This window comes from Macrobrachium rosenbergii, chromosome 43 (genome assembly GCF_040412425.1).
Source record: "Macrobrachium rosenbergii isolate ZJJX-2024 chromosome 43, ASM4041242v1, whole genome shotgun sequence".
Lineage (NCBI taxonomy): Eukaryota > Metazoa > Arthropoda > Malacostraca > Decapoda > Palaemonidae > Macrobrachium > Macrobrachium rosenbergii.
Window position 1 is genome coordinate 55116926 of NC_089783.1, and position 22875 is coordinate 55139800.

General features: G+C 39.1%; 1 protein-coding gene across 1 annotated transcript; it reads right to left on the minus strand.

The window, feature by feature from the left end:
- Positions 1-855: 855 nt before the first annotated feature.
- LOC136828952 (protein ZAR1-like) lies at positions 856-7180 on the minus strand. The gene is made up of 3 exons (XM_067087340.1): positions 5286-7180; positions 2821-3184; positions 856-1589 (listed from the first exon to the last, which is right to left on the minus strand). The coding sequence occupies exons 1-3, from the start codon at positions 5423-5425 to the stop codon at positions 1434-1436; spliced, it is 660 nt and encodes a 219-aa protein (XP_066943441.1). The 5' UTR covers positions 5426-7180; the 3' UTR covers positions 856-1433.
- Positions 7181-22875: the final 15695 nt, after the last annotated feature.

The window sequence follows — 22875 nt, forward strand, 5'->3', positions numbered from 1 at the left end:
CCGTTTTATCTTTCGGGGTGGGGGGGAGGGGTGTTTCATTTATAATGCTGATGGAAAAATCAGTAGACATGATAAGTGATAGGTGTGGGATGTCCACATTTTCGTACATTGCAACCTTATATTTTGGTTTGATGTGACAAAAGGCGTGCCTAAGTGATACATAAGGCACGTTCTCAGTACTGTTCAAAGGTTCAGTACCTTAGCCTAGGGGTGCACAAGTGATACATGGCAAAGGACGTTCTCAGCAATGTTCACAGGTTTAGTATCTTACCCCGAAAGGGGTGTCCAAGTGATACATGACAAGGTACGTTCTCAGTACTGTTCACAGGTTCAGTATCTTACCCAAGGGGTTGCCCAAGTGATACATGACGACAAGGCACGTTCTCAGTACTGTTCAAAGGTTTAGTATCTTAACCTTAGTATCTCAACCATGTAAAATGGTTACCTACCTACCTTTTTACATATGCTGGCAGACTATCTACCGGACTGTTAATGCATACATAACTTCTACTGATGATATGAAAGTCCAACTTACTGTTAAAACAACAAACCCACAGGGTGGCGTTACATGGACGAATGTGGAAAGTTCATTTTGGAACGAGGGGGAAATTTCAAACTGGTAAATACACCTGATCTAAAAAGCTAGGCACGTTGGCATATACATTCCGTCGTAAAACTGATACATGGCGTTCATACCCATCAGCTGGCTCACGAGCATAAACTCGAAACCTTGATCCCATTTATAAATTACTGGAATCTTAAACAGAGGTCATGTAAGTTGCCGCCATGTGACCTTGCTGCTTTGGAATAATGTAATGGTATACAATATCCAACATCAAATAGTTTTAAAAAACATTTGGAAAAATATTTTATTTCAATTATTAATAACAAGGTTTTACATTTGTACAATACCGTATGTGAACTTGTCACTTGAAAGGACATACACAAAACCGCAAAAATCGGGGTTTTGAAAGAACATAACACATATCAGCAGATATTTGCAAATACCACCAACCATGTCTTTTCCATTACGAACGCATTCAGTAAGCAGTTCAAAACGTCGTTAATACGAGGAGATTAAACGTCACTGATATTCCGGCAATACGATTTTAAAACTTAACATCGAAGCTGGAATTTATTGAATAGCCACTCAGATATCTGCTGATCCTTACGGTAATCTAGGTGGCATTTCTTATAAGGCATGCAAAACCACCTCCCACACTAACTGAAGTTGAATGGTTAAATCTATATGAAATTATTCTGGATATGTTTGTTTTTTCTGAAATACCATTAGTTCCGTAATATGCCTGTAACCATTTTCTATATCCATAAAGACTCACACAAGGCCAATAAAACATATATTCCTTCTTGTTCTGCCATGGTTTCTATAGTCCTCATTCGGCTCTTTCACGGGAGATTCTCCTTCTGGACCGTCACTCCTCTCTTCTAAAGGACTCGGCGCTCGATCTCGTCTTATCCACGTAAAGTTTGACACACGAGTGACCCAGCTTCATGCACTTCTGACACATGCCCTGTGGATGGGGGGGTGCTTCCTCTTTCTTGGGCCCTTCTGATCTTCTTCGTGGAAACTAAAGGAAAGAACGTTAGACTGGAAATGAGTGGTTTTCAAATACCACCAAAAATTCACGTATCTCCGTTCTGTTAACATGGTTACTGACGTTTACAAATACTTGGCATTAAAAATTGTAAACCAAGGTGCTAACGATTGCTTCTGGCAATTATTTTTCGAGTGCATGAACTTTGCAAACTCATCTCATTGGTCTTCAACTAAATTGAGGAACTTACTTTATCCCATCTATCTACTGTATACAAAAACATACTTTATCCCATCATTCTACTGTATACAAAACCATACTTCATGCCATCATTCTATTGTATACAAAACATACTTTACCCCATCATTCTACTGTATACAAAACCTTACTTTATCCAATCTTTCTACTGTATACAAAACCAATTTTATCCGACCATTCTACTGCATACAGAACCATACTTTATCCCATCATTCTACTGTACACAAAACAATATTTGTCAAGACACGCATGGCGGGAACCTGTCCAGCAATACTTGAAACTGAAGTGATAAAGGTGGGACAAGTGGAAATTCTAAACTGAATAGCAGGTTATGAATGACAACTTCCACTAAGAAGAATATAGAATCATCTGATCACAAGCCGAAAGATTGATGTTAAAAATCTTTCTCTATGTGGCCATATTTACCGATTTCCACATGAAGTCCCTAGAAAGCCTGACAAATACCCTTTTACGAGATACCTTTCAAGAGATACCTTTCAACTACTTATGTACAATAACGGACTTTCTGCCACATTCAAACCGGTACAATAACGGACTTTCTGCCACATTCAAACCGGTGTTGCGTTTGTAGTCCTCGCTGCCTCCCCAGTATGTCGCGATTCTGTAGGGTTCCGTTTCAGTTTTCTTTAACAGCGTTCCTATACAATACATGGCTACTTGGTCATATTGACGTTTCTTTGACAGTGGTGGGTCTACTTTCAACGCTGAACCCTGATAAGCAGTAAAGAAGCCTGACACCTAAATTATGTGGAACTGGCTTGCTTACGCCTGCATGATTCGGAAACACACTTCCATACATCATGACGTAACCTGAGCGAATCGTATATTGAAACCTCCAAAACCACACGATTCATAGGCAGAAACCTGCATAAACAAGTAGGTTAATAACACAACCTGGAAATAAAAACTTTCACGCAACAGGGATGACTCTTGCATACACTCACATTATAGTCACAATCAAAAGCATCCACACACTGTCGCTCACCTGTCTGTAAGGATATATCCCCTTGTTGCACTCGTTACACTTCTGGTAGCTGTCTGCCCAAGAATGGGCAGAGAACCATTCTCTGTCGCAGTCTTGACAATGGAACATCCCGCAAGTGCTGAAGGGCCCTTGGTAGGGCGTCAGTTTCTTCATCTCCGTTTTTTCTTCATTCCCACCTTTCTTCTGCTCCTGATTCTTGGACTTCCTCCTCCTCGATCTTTTGTTCTTCTTCGGGGGAGCAGTGGCGTTCTCTTTCTCTTGACCATTGGCAGGATCTGACGTCATCTTTCCAAGTGGCTTTAATCCACCGGGAGGAGCGGGATTCAAATTGTTTTCTGGTACAGTTTCCAGTGCAACCATTTTCCTAAAAAGTAAATCAGTATGTGGTGTGAATAAATGTAACAAGCAAAATATTAGACTAAGCTTGTTATGGGGAGCATGAAACAACAACTGAAAGCAGAAATGGAAAACTACGAAATACCACGAGGTAAAGGAAAAAAAGATCAAGCTCGGAAGAGGAAGCAAAACCGGCGACCTGCGCATGTGTAAAGGTAGTAACGAAGATCAAGGTGGGAGTTGCATGTGATTACCAAAGATCGGTACCGGTAGGGAGGACTGTAAGGTACGGCAGAACAAAAACTATATATATTTGGGTTTGTAGAGTGTACGGGGACAAACATATTAAGTTAGGATACTGAAAAATATGAACGTTACACGAAAACTCAACAAAAATCTACCAAGAAATATTATAAGAAAAGGGATTTTTGGGGTCGTTATGTAGGACTAATATTTCTTGGGGCCACTGTCTTATGACATTAACTAGAGGCACTCCCAACGGGCTTGGACTAAAGACGCCATAAACGTTGATACATACCGGGTTAAAGCCCCTGGGGGGGGCAACTAGTAATGATCCAACAAGGAAAACCAACCTAATGAATACCCTGGCTCTTGAGAACACAGAAAATATGAACATACTTCTCACCAGGAGAAAAACAAACACATGGACACATCACTACTAGACCTGAATGTAAACTGGCAACCATTGTTTAGAAATGGATATGCAAGATTGCATCATGATGACATGCAAGGTATAAAACCAAGAACTGGAAATAATAATACCAGAGAAGTTACTCAGTGTAAACATTATGAAGCTAATGGGGGAAGAAAAGGCACAAAAATGAAAGGTGAAACAAAATAAAGTTAACGAAATGTAGTGAATATATATGGCCAGAGAAGTAAGAATTGTAATAAGAAAAATTACAATGTAAGTAAAGCTGGATTTACAAAAAGCTTTGAGTAAATACAAAAAGAAAAAAAGAAATGATAAACAACACTAAATATGTAATACATATTTACACAAGGAATAAAAATGACCTAGTCAGGGACCAACAAAGGGTAGATGGCAGTTGGCCGAGTTGGATGGCAACTTAATAAGCATCACATATCTATTGAAAAACCATCTAGACTTGTTTATTAAAACAAAGAAAGTAAAAATACCCGAGAATAAACAAACACCAAAAACATAGTACTAAGGGCGCGAAAGTGTAGACGATTCACTGTTTAATACTAGAGTAGCCCTCATGTGGAATTGGGGTTCGGACCGAAAATGAACTTTTACCAATAAAAAACAACAGACGAGGAGGGTAATGCCATTGAGAAAGAATTCATGGAGATAAGCGCTTTACTCTTCTACTATCCAAACTTAGGCGATAACAGATAGAATAACAGATAAAGTATGAAAAAAGAGAGTCAATTCAGATAGAAACGGGGGCGTTGGGTAGAGTGGCCTACAGACAAACAAGGAGATAAGTGACTGCATGATAAATGCCATCATCACAAAATTCCCAACCGTAAGGATTAAGCATTGTGCTATGTTGAGGATTCATCCCATATTTTGTCAAGCTGCCTATGCACAGATGACACGTAAGGTGTTGTACCCGCATTGCAACATCCACATTTATGAAGCATATAGAACTGATGCAGTTAGCAAGCTTTCAGTTCGTGAAGACATTATTGAGGGAGAAAATTACGCCGTGCAAAGTATGTAAAAGTCACAGCAAGGATATAATTAACAAAGTGGGAAAGTAATATCACACCAGCCGACAGCGGCCGAGACGCAGAGTCAGTGCAAGGGCGAAGTCTCACTCATTCTCGTACCTCACCCCAAAATATATGATCATCGTTGAGTGCTGTAAATTCCGTTCAACAAACACCACCATTACATCGACGAACACTTATTCAAAAACCAACTCGACTTGCTTTCTTCTACGCACAGTTCAGTTATGTCATCGTCAATAACTCACGATTACAAGGTTCGTGCTGTAAATAAACACAGGGATTGCATGCTTCGAAGGGTCCAACAAAATAAAATAACAGTAAAACTATAAGGCAATTCGTTGCGACGGAAGAAATAGGTAAATTCAATGACAAAAAAAAGTCACAAGATGCAAATTTCTGTTGCTTACCTTGGTAGCGCAGTTGCCTTCTGACTTGGGTTTGACGGAGTACGGTGGCTGAATGTGACGGTCAAGTTGTTGCGTGCCAGTTTATATCCACGGCGGGAGAGGGGTTTCATACGTTTTCTGGCAGTCGGTCGTTCCCGCATCTCGTTTCAAACACGTCCGAGTCGACAGCGAACTTTCCTAGGCTGTAACAATTCTTTTTCTGCCAATTTCATCATGGTATTGAGATGATTATGCTTATTTCACTTGTTTGTGCACATAAGCCTAACGGATTTCATACTTCACTGCCATACGCTCCACATATCAAAATTAAGGGACGGCGGACTGTTAAAGACTGATTTTCACTTAACTGTCCCTAATCAATTGTATGACTATGAGGCCTTTTAGTTAAACATTAATTACGTGTACGAATCCATACAGAATTGCTGCTTATGGTGTCCTTTTATGATATGCAATCTTAGGGTGAGTTACGTGAGTTGACGCTATATAAAGCTCGTCATAAACACAAGTCGGCAACTTGAACAGTACGTGAAAGCGCCTACAAGAATGTTTGTCGTCCTGACCACTCTTAACATTGGCTTCAAATTATTTACGTCAGTAGTAATTGTAGATAGAACAGAATGTAGAATTTAGGCCAAAGGCTTAGCGCTGGGACGGAAATTGACAATAAAAATGTTACAAAGGTGTAACAGGAGGAAAACCCGGCAGTTGCACCATGAATCAATTGTTAGGAGAGGGGCGAGGAAGTAAGAAGAAAGAGATTATAAACGGAGATACAGCAAAAGGTATGAAAAGAGTTGCATCTAGGGGCCTAACGGACGCTGCAAAGATCCTTTAAGTAATACCTACAGTGCACCGCATGAAATAAAAAAAATTTTTGTACCATGTTTGCTAAATAACTGTAAAACCACTAAATGCACACCCATGATATGCGCCAATATCAACTGATAATGACCACAAAACAATTTACCCAAGTGACTGTTTACAATCAGGCCGGTCTCACACCCACATATAAGAGGCGACTGCGTGTGGGAATGCTGTGATGTCGTTGCTTTAAAAAAACATAGAAATTATGGTTAGACAAACTTGTAGAGAGCGTCCCCTTACTCCCACAAAGAAGGATTCATCTTGCATAACAACCATTTCCTGAATGTTAAAAACCATCCTTCCCAATAAGTCTTTCACACAATCTTTTTTTTTTTTTTTTATTCTTTCTGTTCCCGTCAACACTGCCGAGTTTAACGCATGCCTCTACGACCTATTTCCTCCATTCTTCCCACACGACCGGACCCATGCAAAAGAATCTGAGTCATCAGTTATATAACATGTGGTTAACTTTTTACCATTCCTACGTATCTCCACTTTTCTCAGCTTTCAATCTTTCTTGAACAGTACACTAAGCACAGAAAGAGAGAGAGATGGGAGGAAGAAAACATGGTAGTGTCATCGCAGCTGCATGAGAGAGAGAGAGAGAGAGAGAGAGAGAGAGAGAGAGAGAGAGCGCACTTACAATGTCAAAGCAAGCAGGTTCAGATTGGTCGCCGTGACTCACCGCTTGCAAGAGCAGTCACGTATACGACTCCAGAAACGTTCGAGGAAACTACGTAGGCGGACATCGCTACCCAAGAGTTGCTATTCACACACCATACTCCATGAACTCACTTTTGCTACGGGCTGTCTTAGAACAAGAACCCCGTGCTGGCATAAGGCCAGCTTAAACTAAAGCGAAGAAGAACTGCTTCAAGCACTGTTACTAGCTAACTTCCTCGCTTTTAGAAAAAATAATAATAATAATAATAAATTTTGTTTCAGCTCAAGGCCATATAAATGGAATACAAAGTAGACACAATAACACACACACACGCAATCTAGATACGTGAGATAACACGATAAATAATGATAATCGGCAATATCCACACACACATGTTGAAGAAGTTGAAAAACGAACATCCTTGTAAAACATTTGATAATACTTTCAGGAACGCCTGCATGCTCTTCTGAGAGATATGAATTATCGTCATTTTTGGGTCATTATGTTATTTAGATTACGAATGGAAGCGTGTACCTCTGCCCTCTCGTTATCAGTTACCGAATATAATAAAAACGTTGATTTGGAATTATGAAATATAACATTTTGGTTTAAGGACAACCATCTTTCCAATCTCATGCTTTCCTTAAATTGAGGAGAAACATCAAATTCAATGAATTTTTACGTGAAATTCTAAAACTCCCAGTTGCCTTTTTTCAGTGAAAAATAAAGTTACCAAGCAAAGAGATGCATTTTAATAGACCCGATTTGAACTACTTTTTGAAAGTATAGTTGCAATGCTAATATAGTTTCGACACTCAGGGAATTATATTTCTGCTTAAATTAGATGTCCCCTTAAATAATTTGTTGGTAACTGCTCAAACCTTATATATATATATATATATATATATATATATATATATATATATATATATATATACATATACTACGCTGGAAATAGTCTGATTGTTCCTCCATATTTAGTGAGCTTCGTTTATCATGGTAAGCTAGCTTGCAAGTAGCATGAAACCATTGTTTTATTGTTAAGATAAAACTTTAGGATTTTATTAGAGATTCTCCTCTCGATAACAGTCCCAAGATGATCCATTTAAACACTCAGTAATATTCGAACTTCTATACATATCGTTCCAAGTGAGTTCCATAAGATCACAGTGAATACCAACCCAACAGGCCTGGGATTCCAATTATACCTTCTTGAAGAGCTGACATAGAGGACAACCTGAAGTGCAAATTAAGATAAAGTTTAAGCTGGAGAGGAATGGGTGAAAAAGCGATTGTATTTGTATTAAGACGGAAAAAAATATGAGAAGGAAGTTAGACGATCATATTCATGTAAAATACAGGGTAGGGTTAGAGATCCCGAGGTGGTGGGAGTACATAAAAGGTGTAAAAATTCCATGATGGGGTCATCTGGACAGTAGGTATGAAATGGAAGGAAGAAGGGATAAAACTATAGACGGTGGGAAGAGGAAATGAAAGGTTAAACAGAAGAGGGATTTCTTGAGGTGCAACTGCGTGACAAAAGAGACCATGGCCTGGTATACAGGAGGCTGGATGGGTCAGTGAAGAAAATAATGAGAATTAATACAACGTTAGGGGAATACGGTAAACGAATCTGTTTGGAAGAATAACTGGTTGTTTTAAAGGGATGTAAATGCAGAGATATGTTAACGAACAAATGAATATCACAGCAAGTTCTGCAAATGGACAGATGCTCCCTGAAGTGGACGCAGTCCTGGGTCGAAAGAGTCAGCACTGTGAAGACTTGTTGACTGTGGAAGGTAGAAGAGAGGCAGAGCTAAATGATGCATGAGCAGGAGTTATTGTAAGTTTGTTGACTGTCAGTGGAAGCGAATACACAAGATGTAAATAGAGAGAGACCAACAGCTGGTGGGAATACAAGTGGGATGCTGTAGTGGTTACAGTGTTGCCGAGTGGCTGACCAGGGCTTGTAATGAGTGTATGGACAAGGGAAAGGTTCCGGGAGTCGGCGAGAGTAATAACTGCTCCTGGTGAAGTTTACACATGAAACTATGAATTACCGTGTGCAGGCATAATGACACTGCGTACCAGGGAAGGTGTATGGTAAAATTTTGATTGAGGAAGTGACACAATCGACAGGAGGGCCGATACTGGAAGAAGTGTGGGTTTATCCACGCAAGAACAGTTAAACGAGAAGTGTGTTAGGGAAAAAGCTGCGAATGACATGCGCTGACCTAACCTACAGTAGAAAAAGCTTATAACAAAGCTGACAGTGACGACGTAGAGTGTGAGTGTTGAGATGTATGCTACAGAAGATGACATTCTGACGCTCACAAAATATTTTCACTACGGGAACGAAGTATGCATCAGAAGAGATTGGAGAGTTACTGGTCTGGCGAAAGGGTGTGACATGCCCCGAGAGAAAAAATTCAACGTAGGTACAAAAAATTAGAAAATGGGTTTTGAACAATGTTGAATGGTTGACACTTGAGGATGATACAGTTCTAATCTGAGATAAATTGAGAAATAATTGTTGAAGTGGATGGTGAAAGAAGAGAAGCCGTTGCTTCACTGAGGTATCTGGAAGTAAATAAAATGGATGACGACACAATCAAAGAGGAAGTGAATCTGAGGAAATGTTTGTGAAGTTTGTATGTTGAATGCAAATGAAAGAAAAAGAGATGAAGTTGCTGTGATGATCTATTTACGTAGCATAAGTACACTTCAATGGGTGGGAAATTTTACACGCAGAAATGGTAAATATGTTAGCCTTGATGAAGGGCTGGGTCAGTGCGTTCAGAAATCGTCTGGTCATGTGGAGAGAATGGGAGGTGATAGGCTGGTGTAAGGTGTACAAATGAAAGACCTACAAGACACTGAACTAACGGCGTGAAATAGGTATCGGAAATGGTCTATCCAGGAAATGCATTGGCTAGTGTTCAGGCAATTTTCTTGTTTAAAATTCAGCAATACAATTGTGGAAATGTTCGGGCCCACTGTGTCGAGTCCCTCTTTTTAGAAGAAATGGTTCGATTCTGAAAAAAATAAAAAAAATTCTCTCTTGGAGGGATTGGTTCTCTGAGGTTGCTAGTTCCGTGTCCTTCTCTTGACTGAGCTGGTCTTGATACCCCATTCAAAGGCTTCATGTTTTATCACCATCATTTATTTCATCGAGTCTTCCATTTGGATTTACTTACAGCTATTATTCATAACTCGAAATCTGCTCCCAAATTTTAGCATTATCTCGCTTTTAACTAAAGCAACGACTGAAAATTTCAAACCACGCTGCTTATAAATAAACATTTCATGTCTATTATGTCACAGGATCGTGATCAAATGAGTTACGTTTGATTATTTCTTGGAAATACATATGTTCAAGTTTTTAAACTTCATTACGCTATCATACTTCTTAGAAAAACCTGGGGATCAGATTACAATAAAAATGTCAGTGAGGTTTCATAAATCATTTAATCTTGTAAAAAATGTCACCGGGGTTTTGTAAATCACTGACAATGCTATCATCGACAAAATATGATCACCGAATCACAGACCAAGAGATTTTTGTCATTCAAAATGAAACTTACTGGGTTATTTCATTAAGGCTGAGGTTGCATTAACATATATAAAAATATTTAATAAAACAGAAAGCGACGACAACCTGAAAAGTTTGAACGTCATACCTGAAACATTTTTACCTTAACACCGAGGTGAAATGAATAGCATTAAAATATTTGCGGAGGTCTGTACAATCACCCTAGTACAGATGTCCAATGCTACAGGGGTAATAGGAAGCGAGCTATTATTTTCAATCTGCAATCAATCTGCTGATCTTATCTGGGCCTCATGATTTCGTGGGCATTTTAGTTATCTTTCATTTATCAAGAATAATGGCCTCCCAAAAGAACTTCCTTGGCATCTACTGTATCAAGAATAATGCCACTCAAAAGAACTTCCTTGGCATCTACTGTATCAAGAATAATGCCACTCAAAAGAACTTCCTTGGCATCTACTGTATCAAGAATAATGCCCCTCAAAAGAACTTCCTTGGCATCTACTGTATCAAGAATAATGGCCTCCCAAAAGAACTTCCTTGGCATCTACTGTATCAAGAATAATGCCCCTCAAAAGAACTTCTTTGGCATCTACTGTATCAAGAATAATGGCCTCCCAAAAGAACTTTCTTAGCATCTACTGTATCAAGAATAATGCCCCTCAAAAGAACTTCCTTGGCATCTACTGTATCAAGAATAATGGCCTCCCAACAGAACTTTCTTAGCATCTACTGTATCAAGAATAATGCCCCTCAAAAGAACTTCCTTGGCATCTACTGTATCAAGAACAATGGCCTCCCAAAAGAACTTCCTTGGCATCTACTGTATCAAGAATAATGCCCCTCAAAAGAACTTCCTTGGCATCTACTGTATCAAGAATAATGGCCTCCCAAAAGAACTTCCTTGGCATCTACTGTATCAAGAATAATGCCCCTCAAAAGAACTTCTTTGGCATCTACTGTATCAAGAATAATGGCCTCCCAACAGAACTTTCTTAGCATCTACTGTATCAAGAATAATGCCCCTCAAAAGAACTTCCTTGGCATCTACTGTATCAAGAATAATGGCCTCCCAACAGAACTTTCTTAGCATCTACTGTATCAAGAATAATGGCCTCCCAAAAGAACTTCCTTGGCATCTACTGTATCAAGAACAATGGCCTCCCAAAAGAACTTCCTTGGCATCTACTGTATCAAGAATAATGCCCCTCAAAAGAACTTCCTTGGCATCTACTATAACCTTGTTTCATTTTACACAATTTAAAATTTTATTCCTGAAGTTTTGTCTGAGCAAAGTTTCATGGCATTTCAGTAGCATTACCTCACCATACTGTCAAAATATATCAGCGCTAATTACACACACACGCAAATACAAAGCTGGTGGAAAAACAGTTATTTTAACAAAACAGTACAGTGTCACTGCACTTCACTGCTGACAATAAAGGTGGGCGAAAAACACATTCTTAGCATCCCTTTCGAAGCGTTCAACTCTTCCTTCTCGTTCATTTCATCTTTTAAGCCTTCCTGCATGACTAACGAACAAGGAAATACTAATGGGCACGATGCTTTCACATGCACCGATTTCCGGTTTACAGCAATCTTCCTCTGCTTTGATAAATGTAATCATACACTCATGAAACGTAAATTTGGCATTTAAATGATTACTGAAAGAATCTTCAAGTGCAGTGAGTAAGCTTTTTCTGCACAAACAAAGAGAATCAACTGAACAGCTTTCTGTGCACCAACAAGGAGAATCAGCTGAATAGCTTTCTGTGCACCAACAAAGAGAATCAGCTGAATAGCTTTCTGTGCACCAACAAAGAGAATCAGCTGAACAGCTTTCTGTGCACCAACAAAGAGACTCAGCTTAACAGCTTTCTGTGCACCAAGTAGAGTCAGCTGAACAGCTTTCTGTGCACCAACAAAGAGAATCAGCTGAACAGCTTTCTGTGCACCAACAAAGAGAATCAGCTGAACAGCTTTCTGTGCACCAACAAAGAGAATCAGCTGAATAGCTTTCTGTGCACCAACAAAGAGAATCAGCTGAATAGCTTTCTGTGCACCAACAAAGAGATTCAGCTGAACAGCTTTCTGTGCACCAACAAAGAGAATCAGCTGAACAGCTTTCTGTGCACCAACAAAGAGAATCAGCTTAACAGCTTTCTGTGCACCAAGTAGAGTCAGCCGAACAGCTTTCTGTGCACCAACAAAGAGAATCAGCTGCAAAGCTTTCCGTGCACCAACAAAGAGAATCAGGTAAATATGAAAAACCTAGGTTTCAGCAAATGTAATCATTTCCAGCTGCAATAGATCTCAAGATCTAAAAGAAAAACTAACGGCCTATTTGGCAAGAAAATTTAAATAAACCAAAAATGGTCACATCAAAACAATAAAAGCAAAATGACTATCCATCTTGGTAAAAAAGAATAATCAGCACAAGATCACACGCACACACACATGAAAACATCATCTAAAGCATCAATAACTCCCAGCCAAGAGGCCGTGCTTGATTCTTTTTCCCGTCTTTATTCCTCTCGCTCGTACGGACCCTCATCCTTCTTCTTCTTTATCCTATCTGCAAGCATATTAACGCACGCATGACCAAGTTGCAAGCACTTCTGACACAGGGCTTTTGGATGTTTAGGCATCTTCTTTCGGAAATTAGTCTTCTTCGGTCGAAACTGTCAATGAGAAATATGGAGCTGTCATGATCAGCTGATAAGCAAACACTTGTCAACTAAGAGAATCATTACACATTTCTGTTCCACTTCTATTAGTGGAAGAGAGCATTTAAATGCATATAATGCAAACACATTCATACGTAAAACTTCTTCGAAGTACCTATTCTACGTCACGAATTTGGTATCAAAGGTATAAAATTTAATGAATTAGTAGGCTGATGCAACCAACAAAAAGGGGGCAAAAACTACTTCGCCATCATCTAAATATTCCTTGATACTGAAGTCAGAAAAAACTATTGTGGCCCAATGGGGCTACGTTTACAAATAACTCACAAAAGGGGGGGAGGGGGAGGGAGAAACTCTTATTAATACTTAAGTAAACCTTTCTCTTATGCTTACCTGTTTGGAAGGGTAGATTTCTCTGCTGCATCCGTTGCACTTCTGATAGCAATTTGCCCATGAATTTCCGGAGAACCATTCCCTCTGGCAATCAGCACAGCAATATATTCCACAGGCGCGCAAGTGTCCTTGGTAGGGCGTTTTTGTCCTCCTCCCCTTTTCTTTCCCAGTTTCTTCATTTGTTTGCGTCCGCGACCGCTCTCTCTTTGACACCCTGGTTTCCTTCGGAGACTTGCTGGGCCCACTCCCAGAGTGGTTCAGAGCTTGAGCCTCCTTTTCAGCGGGATCTTTCTTGTCAGTTTCGGGCGTCAGTGAATTCCGACTGTCATCCCGTAAGCTTTGTGACGCGACCAACCTCCTTAAAGAAAAGAGAGATCAAGGTTGGTAGCCTATAAGGACAATTGCTCCACTAAAGGTCACTCAGGTCAGAAATGATGCCTCATCAATTGTGTCGAAGCCTTCCCAAGACTATCACAACACGGTGATATCACAAAGCTTCTTTACTCCTTTCGAATGTTACATTCCGTGACTGAGTTAACAAAGCTTCTTTATTTCTTTCAAACGTTACCTTCCGTGACTGAGTTCACCAAGCTTCTTTGTTTCTTTCAAACGTTACCTTCCGTGACTGAGTTAACCAAGCTTCTTTATTCCTTTCAAACGTTACCTTCCGTGACTGAGTTAACAAAGCTTCTTTATTCCTTTCAAACGTTACCTTCCATACAGAGTTAACCAAGCTTCTTTATTCCTTTCAAACGTTACCTTCCGTGACTGAGTTAACCAAGCTTCTTTATTCCTTTCAAACGTTACCTTCCGTGACTGAGTTAACAAAGCTTCTTTATTCCTTTCAAACGTTACCTTCCATACAGAGTTAACCAAGCTTCTTTATTCCTTTCAAACGTTACCTTCCGTGACTGAGTTAACCAAGCTTCTTTATTCCTTTCAAACGTTACCTTCCGTGACTGAGTTAACAAAGCTTCTTTATTCCTTTCAAACGTTACCTTCCGTGACTGAGTTAACCAAGCTTCTTTATTCCTTTCAAACGTTACCTTCCGTGACTGAGTTAACAAAGCTTCTTTATTCCTTTCAAACGTTACCTTCCATACAGAGTTAACCAAGCTTCTTTATTCCTTTCAAACGTTACCTTCCGTGACTGAGTTAACCAAGCTTCTTTATTCCTTTCAAACGTTACCTTCCGTGACTGAGTTAACAAAGCTTCTTTATTCCTTTCAAACGTTACCTTCCATACAGAGTTAACCAAGCTTCTTTATTCCTTTCAAACGTTACCTTCCGTGACTGAGTTAACCAAGCTTCTTTATTCCTTTCAAACGTTACCTTCCGTGACTGAGTTAACAAAGCTTCTTTATTCCTTTCAAACGTTACCTTCCGTGACTGAGTTAACAAAGCTTCTTTATTCCTTTCAAACGTTACCTTCCATACAGAGTTAACAAAGCTTCTTTATTCCTTTCAAACGTTACCTTCCGTGACCGAATTAACAAAGCTTCTTTACTCCTTTCAAACGTTACCTTCCTTGACTGAGTTACAACCATTGTTATCAATTACTAATTATTTCAACAAAACATACTGATGTTCTCCCATAAACAAATAGCTTACTCTTCGGTACTGAACTGTGAAATAACGGAATAAACTGGCAGAGACTTGTGAATATACAGTACAGACCAGATTACATGCGTTCCTTGTACAGGGGTGGGGGGGGGGAGGAGGAGGATTTGGGTGGGGTTAATAGAAAGACATGACCGAATAATTCTAATGAATCCCTTCTCATTCTGATAATTTACCAAAACGTATCACGTCACTTGGGTCTCATACGTGAACAAAACAGAGATTAAAATATTACACTTAGGAAGAAGAAGCAAGCTTGGCTCTGTCCCATTTAGTTTCACTTAATGACGTTTTCTGCTAAAATCTCACAAACTATCTCAAAAGCATAAGCGTTCTAATGGAATTACAATTCTTCTCATTCTGATAGAGCTTTCCTACTGCTGTCTTGACACCCACCAAATTCCCAGCAATTTTATCTGCAAAGAACATGACACCAAGCACTTCTCCAACCTGTACCACCTACAATTACCAATAGATAACCTGACATATTAACTTCATCAAATATTCCGAAAAACAAGACCACTTTCCCCCGCTTAAGTACACACTTTGACGAGCCGCATCCGAAAAAGAAAAAATCGCTTCTTGTCTGTTCCAAGAATGTCACATGTTGCGGCGGCTGGCCTTTCATCTGAGGTCGGGTTGGAGCTCTATCGCCCAGTACGATAGAAAGACGCGATACTCAAGTGGCCAAAGAGAGTGAAGAAAGGTGGGGATAGATGGGGTAAGGGGGAATATCATACGTTTCAGGATATCTCGGCTCTCTCGAGACCACGTTGAGGACAAGGAAGGTTTAGCAAACATTTTCGTCATAACAAAGAAAGCTAATTTTCTGAGTATATTGTTCTACGACTCAATTTCACGAAGTCCCCCCCGCCCCCGCCAACAACTCCCCTACACTACATACACTGTGCCAGTCATCTCCATCTCTCGCTTCCCTTTCTATAAAATGCAGAAACTTGCACTCAATGGGACTCTTCTGAATTTGGCCCCGATGAACAACGTGCTTGACAGGCCTGAATAAGCCTAGGGTTCGGGGTAGTGGCATTGATAAGCTACTGGAATCTCTCCTGTGCAACGACAGACAGTCAAATGAAAATGACGTTTTTACTAAAATTTCGGTATCCCATTATTGCTCAATAATTTCAATGCTTTCCCTTTTCTTAAATATTAAATACATTTCTTAACCTTTCCCTTGTACCCATCTAGATAGACCTTGTCTGACAAACAACACAATTTATTCACACCTAGATTCAAAGTTGGGATACTGAACTCTAAAGACGAGACTACTGATCAAATCGGGATTCAGTCCGGATATGCTGTAGAAATCTACAGTCACTAGAGGCAATAACATCCTGAGCCAAGGTCTAGAAATTTACGTCGACTGATGACAATATGCAGATAAGGAAGATTAGATCCGGGTCAATCATCGAGTCAACCGATACATAAAATTATAAAAACACGCTTATCAACCATGTTATCACGAGAACCACGAGAATTCAGTCAGCTTACGAAACAGACAGGTGATTTCAAACACGCGCCCACGCTCACAAACTTGCAGGGAAACGTAGTGAACTTATTCAATATTAACAAAATAATAACAAATCACTGTACAGTTTTCATTAACGTATTTTAGAGAGCATAATAAAGGTTTGGTAGATTAAATAAATACTTTTCACTCCTTTTTTTTTTGCGAATCTGAAAATCACGTCGTTTTAACATAAAATGGCAACTCGAGAAACACTCGTCTAAAAATAGTCATTGCCTCAGAGTCTCAGAAGAAAAGATTAAGCTGGAATTTCCCAGAATCACATTGCTGACAATATCCGAGGGCTGTCGTGAATATTATCTCGTATCTAGGAACAAAGTCTGAGTAAAACTTGAGTTCATAAGGATACTTTTATAAAAATGATTCAGCGTGTCACATCGTTATTGGCTGATATGATTACAGTAACAGAGTTGGTTGACTGAAAACGGAAGGTAAATCAGTCTCTTCATGCATGGTTAACGATCGTTGCGACTTTAATAGTAGACTACAAACTCCGCAGCGGCCAGTGGTCATCAAGAAGCCTTCACTACTTCTTAAGATCGCAAAGGATGATTGTTATGCATCAGTGTCATCCCTCCGTTCCCACAGACCACTTTGAAGATGAAATACGAGGAAGTGTCCTCTCTAAATAGAATACAAATAGCTCTATGAGGACCGACTGCCATTTTTTTTTTCACAATTACTCATTCACTTAAATCCTTAGTCGCCCCCTCCCCTTTTTTATTGCAAAATAAAGGCGCAACCTTGCCTATTGCTTCGGCACACCGCGCCCTTGGGGGAGCAGTCGACGGTGGAAAACTTAGGCCAGAGCCCAAGCCCTGGGAAGTAAACATTAACTATTGCCAGAGTGTAAAGTTCATCCAGCTCATTTCGCTTTAACATTCACAATTAATGAAGCGAACGCTAATATTAACGTTTACATTGCTTTGGTTTGCCCTAAAATTTAATTTGCATTATACTTCCCTATGGAAGAAACTTGATTTTTCTCTAATGTTAATTTCTTTGACATATCAAAGCCTGGTCAGGCAGCACATCTGACCCTTGGTTAAATTAGATTGCTTTCTTTATTTGATTACATTTCGACGATATGGCTGCACGTACGGATACAATCTTGCTCTCAATCATTACCGAACTGGCGCCAAGATTATCAGCGTCACTGACGCAAAACAAGAATGGGCATTAATGTTAGTTAAAAATAAAATAAAATACATACAGATGATAAATCATAAAGTATACAACTGACTAGCTATTGCAACATCAAGAAAGTATATTAGCATTATGGATTTAATTTTCTTAAGAATAGTAATAGCTGTAACAAAATGAAATTGTGCGTTACCCAGTTGGGACAATTAACCCACAAATGGACTGAAGCACACTGCACGCTGTTGAATTAATTACTCTTGTGTTAAAAATACTACAGTGCACGTTTTTCATGATGTCATGTTATGTGGAAATAACACTGCGGGGATAATGAGATATTAAAATTTCGGCACAGCGGTTGAAACATAAGTGATTCAGCATTAAGACCTAACTTATCCTAACTTGAGGCCTGCACGAGATGTCAGACAATTTTCTGCATTTGTAAATGTACCCAGAAAAAACGGCCAAGTGAAAGCCTTATGTTTTCAAGAGGTAGGTGTTATATTTATGGTAGGAATACTGTGCTATACCTCTGAAATGAACGAAGGTCATTAAATAACTTACAATGGAATGTACGACAACTTTCCACGTGCGGTAACTGGGAAATATATAAGCCTAAGAGAAAATGAAACTGGAATGAAGTCACGGAAAAGCAAAGTAAAGAGATGTCTCGGGGAAACACAAAGACCCAACAGCTGACTTATTCATATGTAATCATCCATCTCTAATAATGAACGGCATTATTTGACTTTAATACAACCCGATACTGGAGATTTGCTGCTGTGCTACAAGTCTCCTTCATACGAAAATCATACTAAAATCAGCCGTGTATTTATTGTTACCGAGATACTTACCGTCTTTTGTATATGCCCCAACATTCATTCCCAATGGGGCTGGTATTCAAGTTCGAAATTTACGGAATGGCCTAGGCCTTGCTGCATACAGGCCTAAATAGTGAAGTCTACATGACAAATATGGAGGTTCCATCTCGTTCCGCTCAAAAGTTGTGACTGTGGTTACATCTCTTTAGTATAACCATGTCCCTAATCCTTGGGTCCAACTCACGAGGTATGGTAACCGCGTCACCTACAGATGACAAGTGATATTTGAAATCTCCATCTTCAAAGTTATTGTGCTTTACTAAATAAAGAGGCTTACATGTAAGACAGTCAGGTCAAATGACTAGGCCTAACGGTCCCGGACAGTAAACCTCGGGACTAAAAGATTAACAGAAATGGTGGAGAACAGACGTGATTATGGTACAAAAACGCCAAATTAGTCACAATTAAAATGATAAATGTATGATATGCTGGCTAGCAGCTTTTTCTCAGTTGCTGGAGTTGGTATTTTGCAATAGGTTACCATCGAATTACGTTCCGTTCTCTTTTATTGTTGTCAGTACTGTTTTCTGTAATTACAGAGCTAAGGGGAAACTTAATTATCCGAAACAAAACAGTGAGGGGGAGATGCATGCTCCCTAACAAGGGAATTATTCACTATCCTAAAAACTAGAATACAAGCAGAATACTCGATGACAGAAGAAGCCATAACTCCTCACTCTATATTCTACGCAATAACGTATCAACTTTAATTGAGACGCCCTTAAGAATTTAGTCTTGAAAATGTACAGAATTTCCCCTCTTACAGCAGCAGTTTGCCCTTCGGAATGAGTATGCGCTACTTGTTTAGCAATACGGCGCCAGCCCTAATCTGTTCGAGAAAAGGTTACAGCCCTAGAAACCAACAAAAATGGAACCAAGGCACGAAAGCAAAAATATAGCGAAATGGAAGACCTGAATAAAATCTGTGACACAGTAACAATAACGGAAACACTAGAAAGATGAGACAAAATAAATCCAAGCAACAATGCGAAAGGAAACAAGACGAGAGAAAGGCAGCCTAATTGAACTTTCTAATGACTGCAAGGGAACGGAGACAGAAAAGGCGGTCAGTGCGTGGAGACATAACTAGACTAACATGGAAAAATTAGGAAAGGAAAAAGAAAATTTGCAGAGCATATGGAAGGGGAAAAAAAGCAACTTATAGATACGAAAGTAAATAGAAAAGAGCGTTGAGAGAGAGAAAGGAGAGGCTCTAATAATAATGGGAGCCTTAAGTGCACAGAATGATATTACTGATGAGTAATACCAACTGACACTTCTAAGAAATGATGGACAGTTCAAAGAAGTTTGTACCTGGCAAACAGGGGACCCCAAAGGACTGGTCGAATATAAAACACACTGAAACTACTCAATAAAGTAGAAGACACTAAAACAATATGTTAATGCAGATGACCATTTAGCTCAATATATGAATGCAGAAGACCCTGAAGAAAAATATATGAATGCAGAAGACCCTGAGGAAAAATATATGAATGCAGAAGACCCTGAAGAAAAATATATGAATGCAGAAGACCCTGAAGAAAAATATATGAATGCAGAAGACCCTGAAGAAAAATATATGAATGCAGAAGACCCTGAAGAAAAATATATGAATGCAGAAGACCCTGAAGAAAAATATATGAATGCAGAAGACCCTGAAGAAAAATATATGAATGCAGAAGACCCTGAAGAAAAATATATGAATGTTGAAGACCCTGAAGAAAAATATATGAATGCAGAAGACCCTGAAGAAAAATATATGAATGTTGAAGACCCTGAAGCTCAATATATAAATGCAGAAGACCCTGAAGCTCAATATATAAATGCAGAAGACCCTGAAGCTCAATATATAAATGCAGAAGACCCTGAAGCTCAATATATGAATGCAGAAGACCCTGAAGCTCAATATATAAATGCAGAAGACCCTGAAGCTCAATATATAAATGCAGAAGACCCTGAAGCTCAATATATGAATGCAGAAGACCCTGAAGAAAAATATATGAATGCAGAAGACCCTGAAGCTCAATATATGAATGCAGAAGACCCTATGAATGCAGAAGACCCTGAAGAAAAATATATGAATGCAGAAGACCCTGAAGAAAAATATATGAATGCAGAAGACCCTGAAGCTCAATATATGAATGCAGAAGACCCTGAAGAAAAATATATGAATGCAGAAGACCCTGAAGCTCAATATATAAATGCAGAAGACCCTGAAACTCAATAAGTTAATGCAGAAGACCCTGAACTTCATAATATAAATGCAGAAGACCCTGAAGCTCAATATATGAATGCAGAAGACCCTGAAGCTCAATATATAAATGCAGAAGACCCTGAAGTTCATAATATAAATGCAGAAGACCCTGAAGAAAAATATATGAATGCAGAAGACCCTGAAGAAAAATATATGAATGCAGAAGGCCCTGAAGAAAAATATATGAATGCAGAAGACCCTGAAGCTCAATATCTATGAATGCAGAAGACCCTGAAGCTCAATATGTGAATGCAAAGACCCCGATTCCAAATATATTAATGCAGAAGACCTGGAAAGTTAATACAGGAATGAAGCAGACCCTAAGCTCTACGTGTGAATGAATGCAGAAATCCCTCAAGTTCAATATAGGCTATTAGTGCAGAGGAATCGAGGCTCAACATATGATAGCAGAAGACTGAAGTTCGATCTTCTTATTCTTCTAAAAACCCCAAACTTAATATAATGATTATATAGAAGAGCATCAAGCTCAACATTTGAAAGCAAAAACTCACAGCTCAATATGTTAAACAAATGCACATCCTGAAGCTCAGTGTGTGAATGCAAAGACCAGAAGCTCAATAAATGAATGACAAACCTCGAAGCTCAATAAATAGATTCGAAAGACCCAAAATCGCAATGTATGATTATAGAGATCCCCAATCCTCCATCTGTAAAATGCAGAACAAATAAAATATGAATGCAGAGGTCCCAAATCTTAATATATGAATGCAAAAAAAAAGAAGAGAAGCTCAATAAATAGATTCTTAATACCCTAGACTCAGTGTGTGACTGTAGAAGACTCTAATGCTCTATATATGAGAGCAGAACACCCTGTAGCATATTGTATAGAGGACCATGGGGTTCAATATATAAATGTAGACGACAGTGAAACTGAATAGATGAATACACAAGACCCTTACGCTCTCTATTTGAGAGAGAGAGAGAGAGAGAGAGAGAGAGAGAGAGAGAGAGAGAGAGAGAGAGAGAGAGAGAGAGAGAGAGAGAGAGCTAAAATTGTGACTGGTGTACCTATGCACCTAGGGTGCCATACCTTATATAACAACTACCAACGACTGACTTTGGTTCTTAACAATTGCCTGCTTACTCTCTAGAAAGTGAATCACAAAAGAACAACGCGTTAATTTTATTATTTTTAGATTACAGAAAGTGGGTATTCGCTTTTTATAATTCAAACTAAAACAAAAACAAAAAAATCTCCCCAAGCGGGGATCGAACTTAGGACACTTCTCTTTCCCCACTCTATTAGTCTGTCGGCAACGGTGTTGTGAATTGGTTGGAATACGTTAATGCTTAAATTTATTAACCTACACACTAATATCATACAAAATCACAAAATGACCAAACCGGGGAGAGTAAATTTCATATACTATATTTTTCGTACGACATCTACAGTATTCCTTTAATAAAAAAAGTGGAAGGGGAATTGGGTGGCTGGATCTCGGAGGGGGAGGAGCACTGTGCTGTGCTGCCAAACGTGCGATGACATTCCATATATCATTTAAATTCGTTTTCCCTCAAAAGGAAATGGTTCCAGTGTTCTTCTTCGGCGCATATTAAGTTCCATTATATTGGCACATGTTCCATAAACCGACATCAAGTTAGAGACAAGAAAGATTTTAGCTTTCACGATGCTAAATATGTGATCAATACCTCGCTATCGTAGAGATTCAGACCGTATTGTTTTACACACACATTAAATGAGTTAAAAACAAGTTACAATCTTACAAATAACCATCGAATTTCGATCGTTAATGAAGTTTCAAATGTTAAGGAAAAAACTTAATCTTCGTATACGGCGACAAACTGCGTAATATTACAAAATGATCGTTCAGATACGAAAATACTCTGTTAGAACGGAAAGGAATAGATAAAACGATAAAACGACCCAAACTGTGTTTCAAAGAACTCACTTCATTGAAGAAACGAAAAGGGAAAAAGAGAGAGAAAGAAAAAAAAAGGATGCAGCCAAC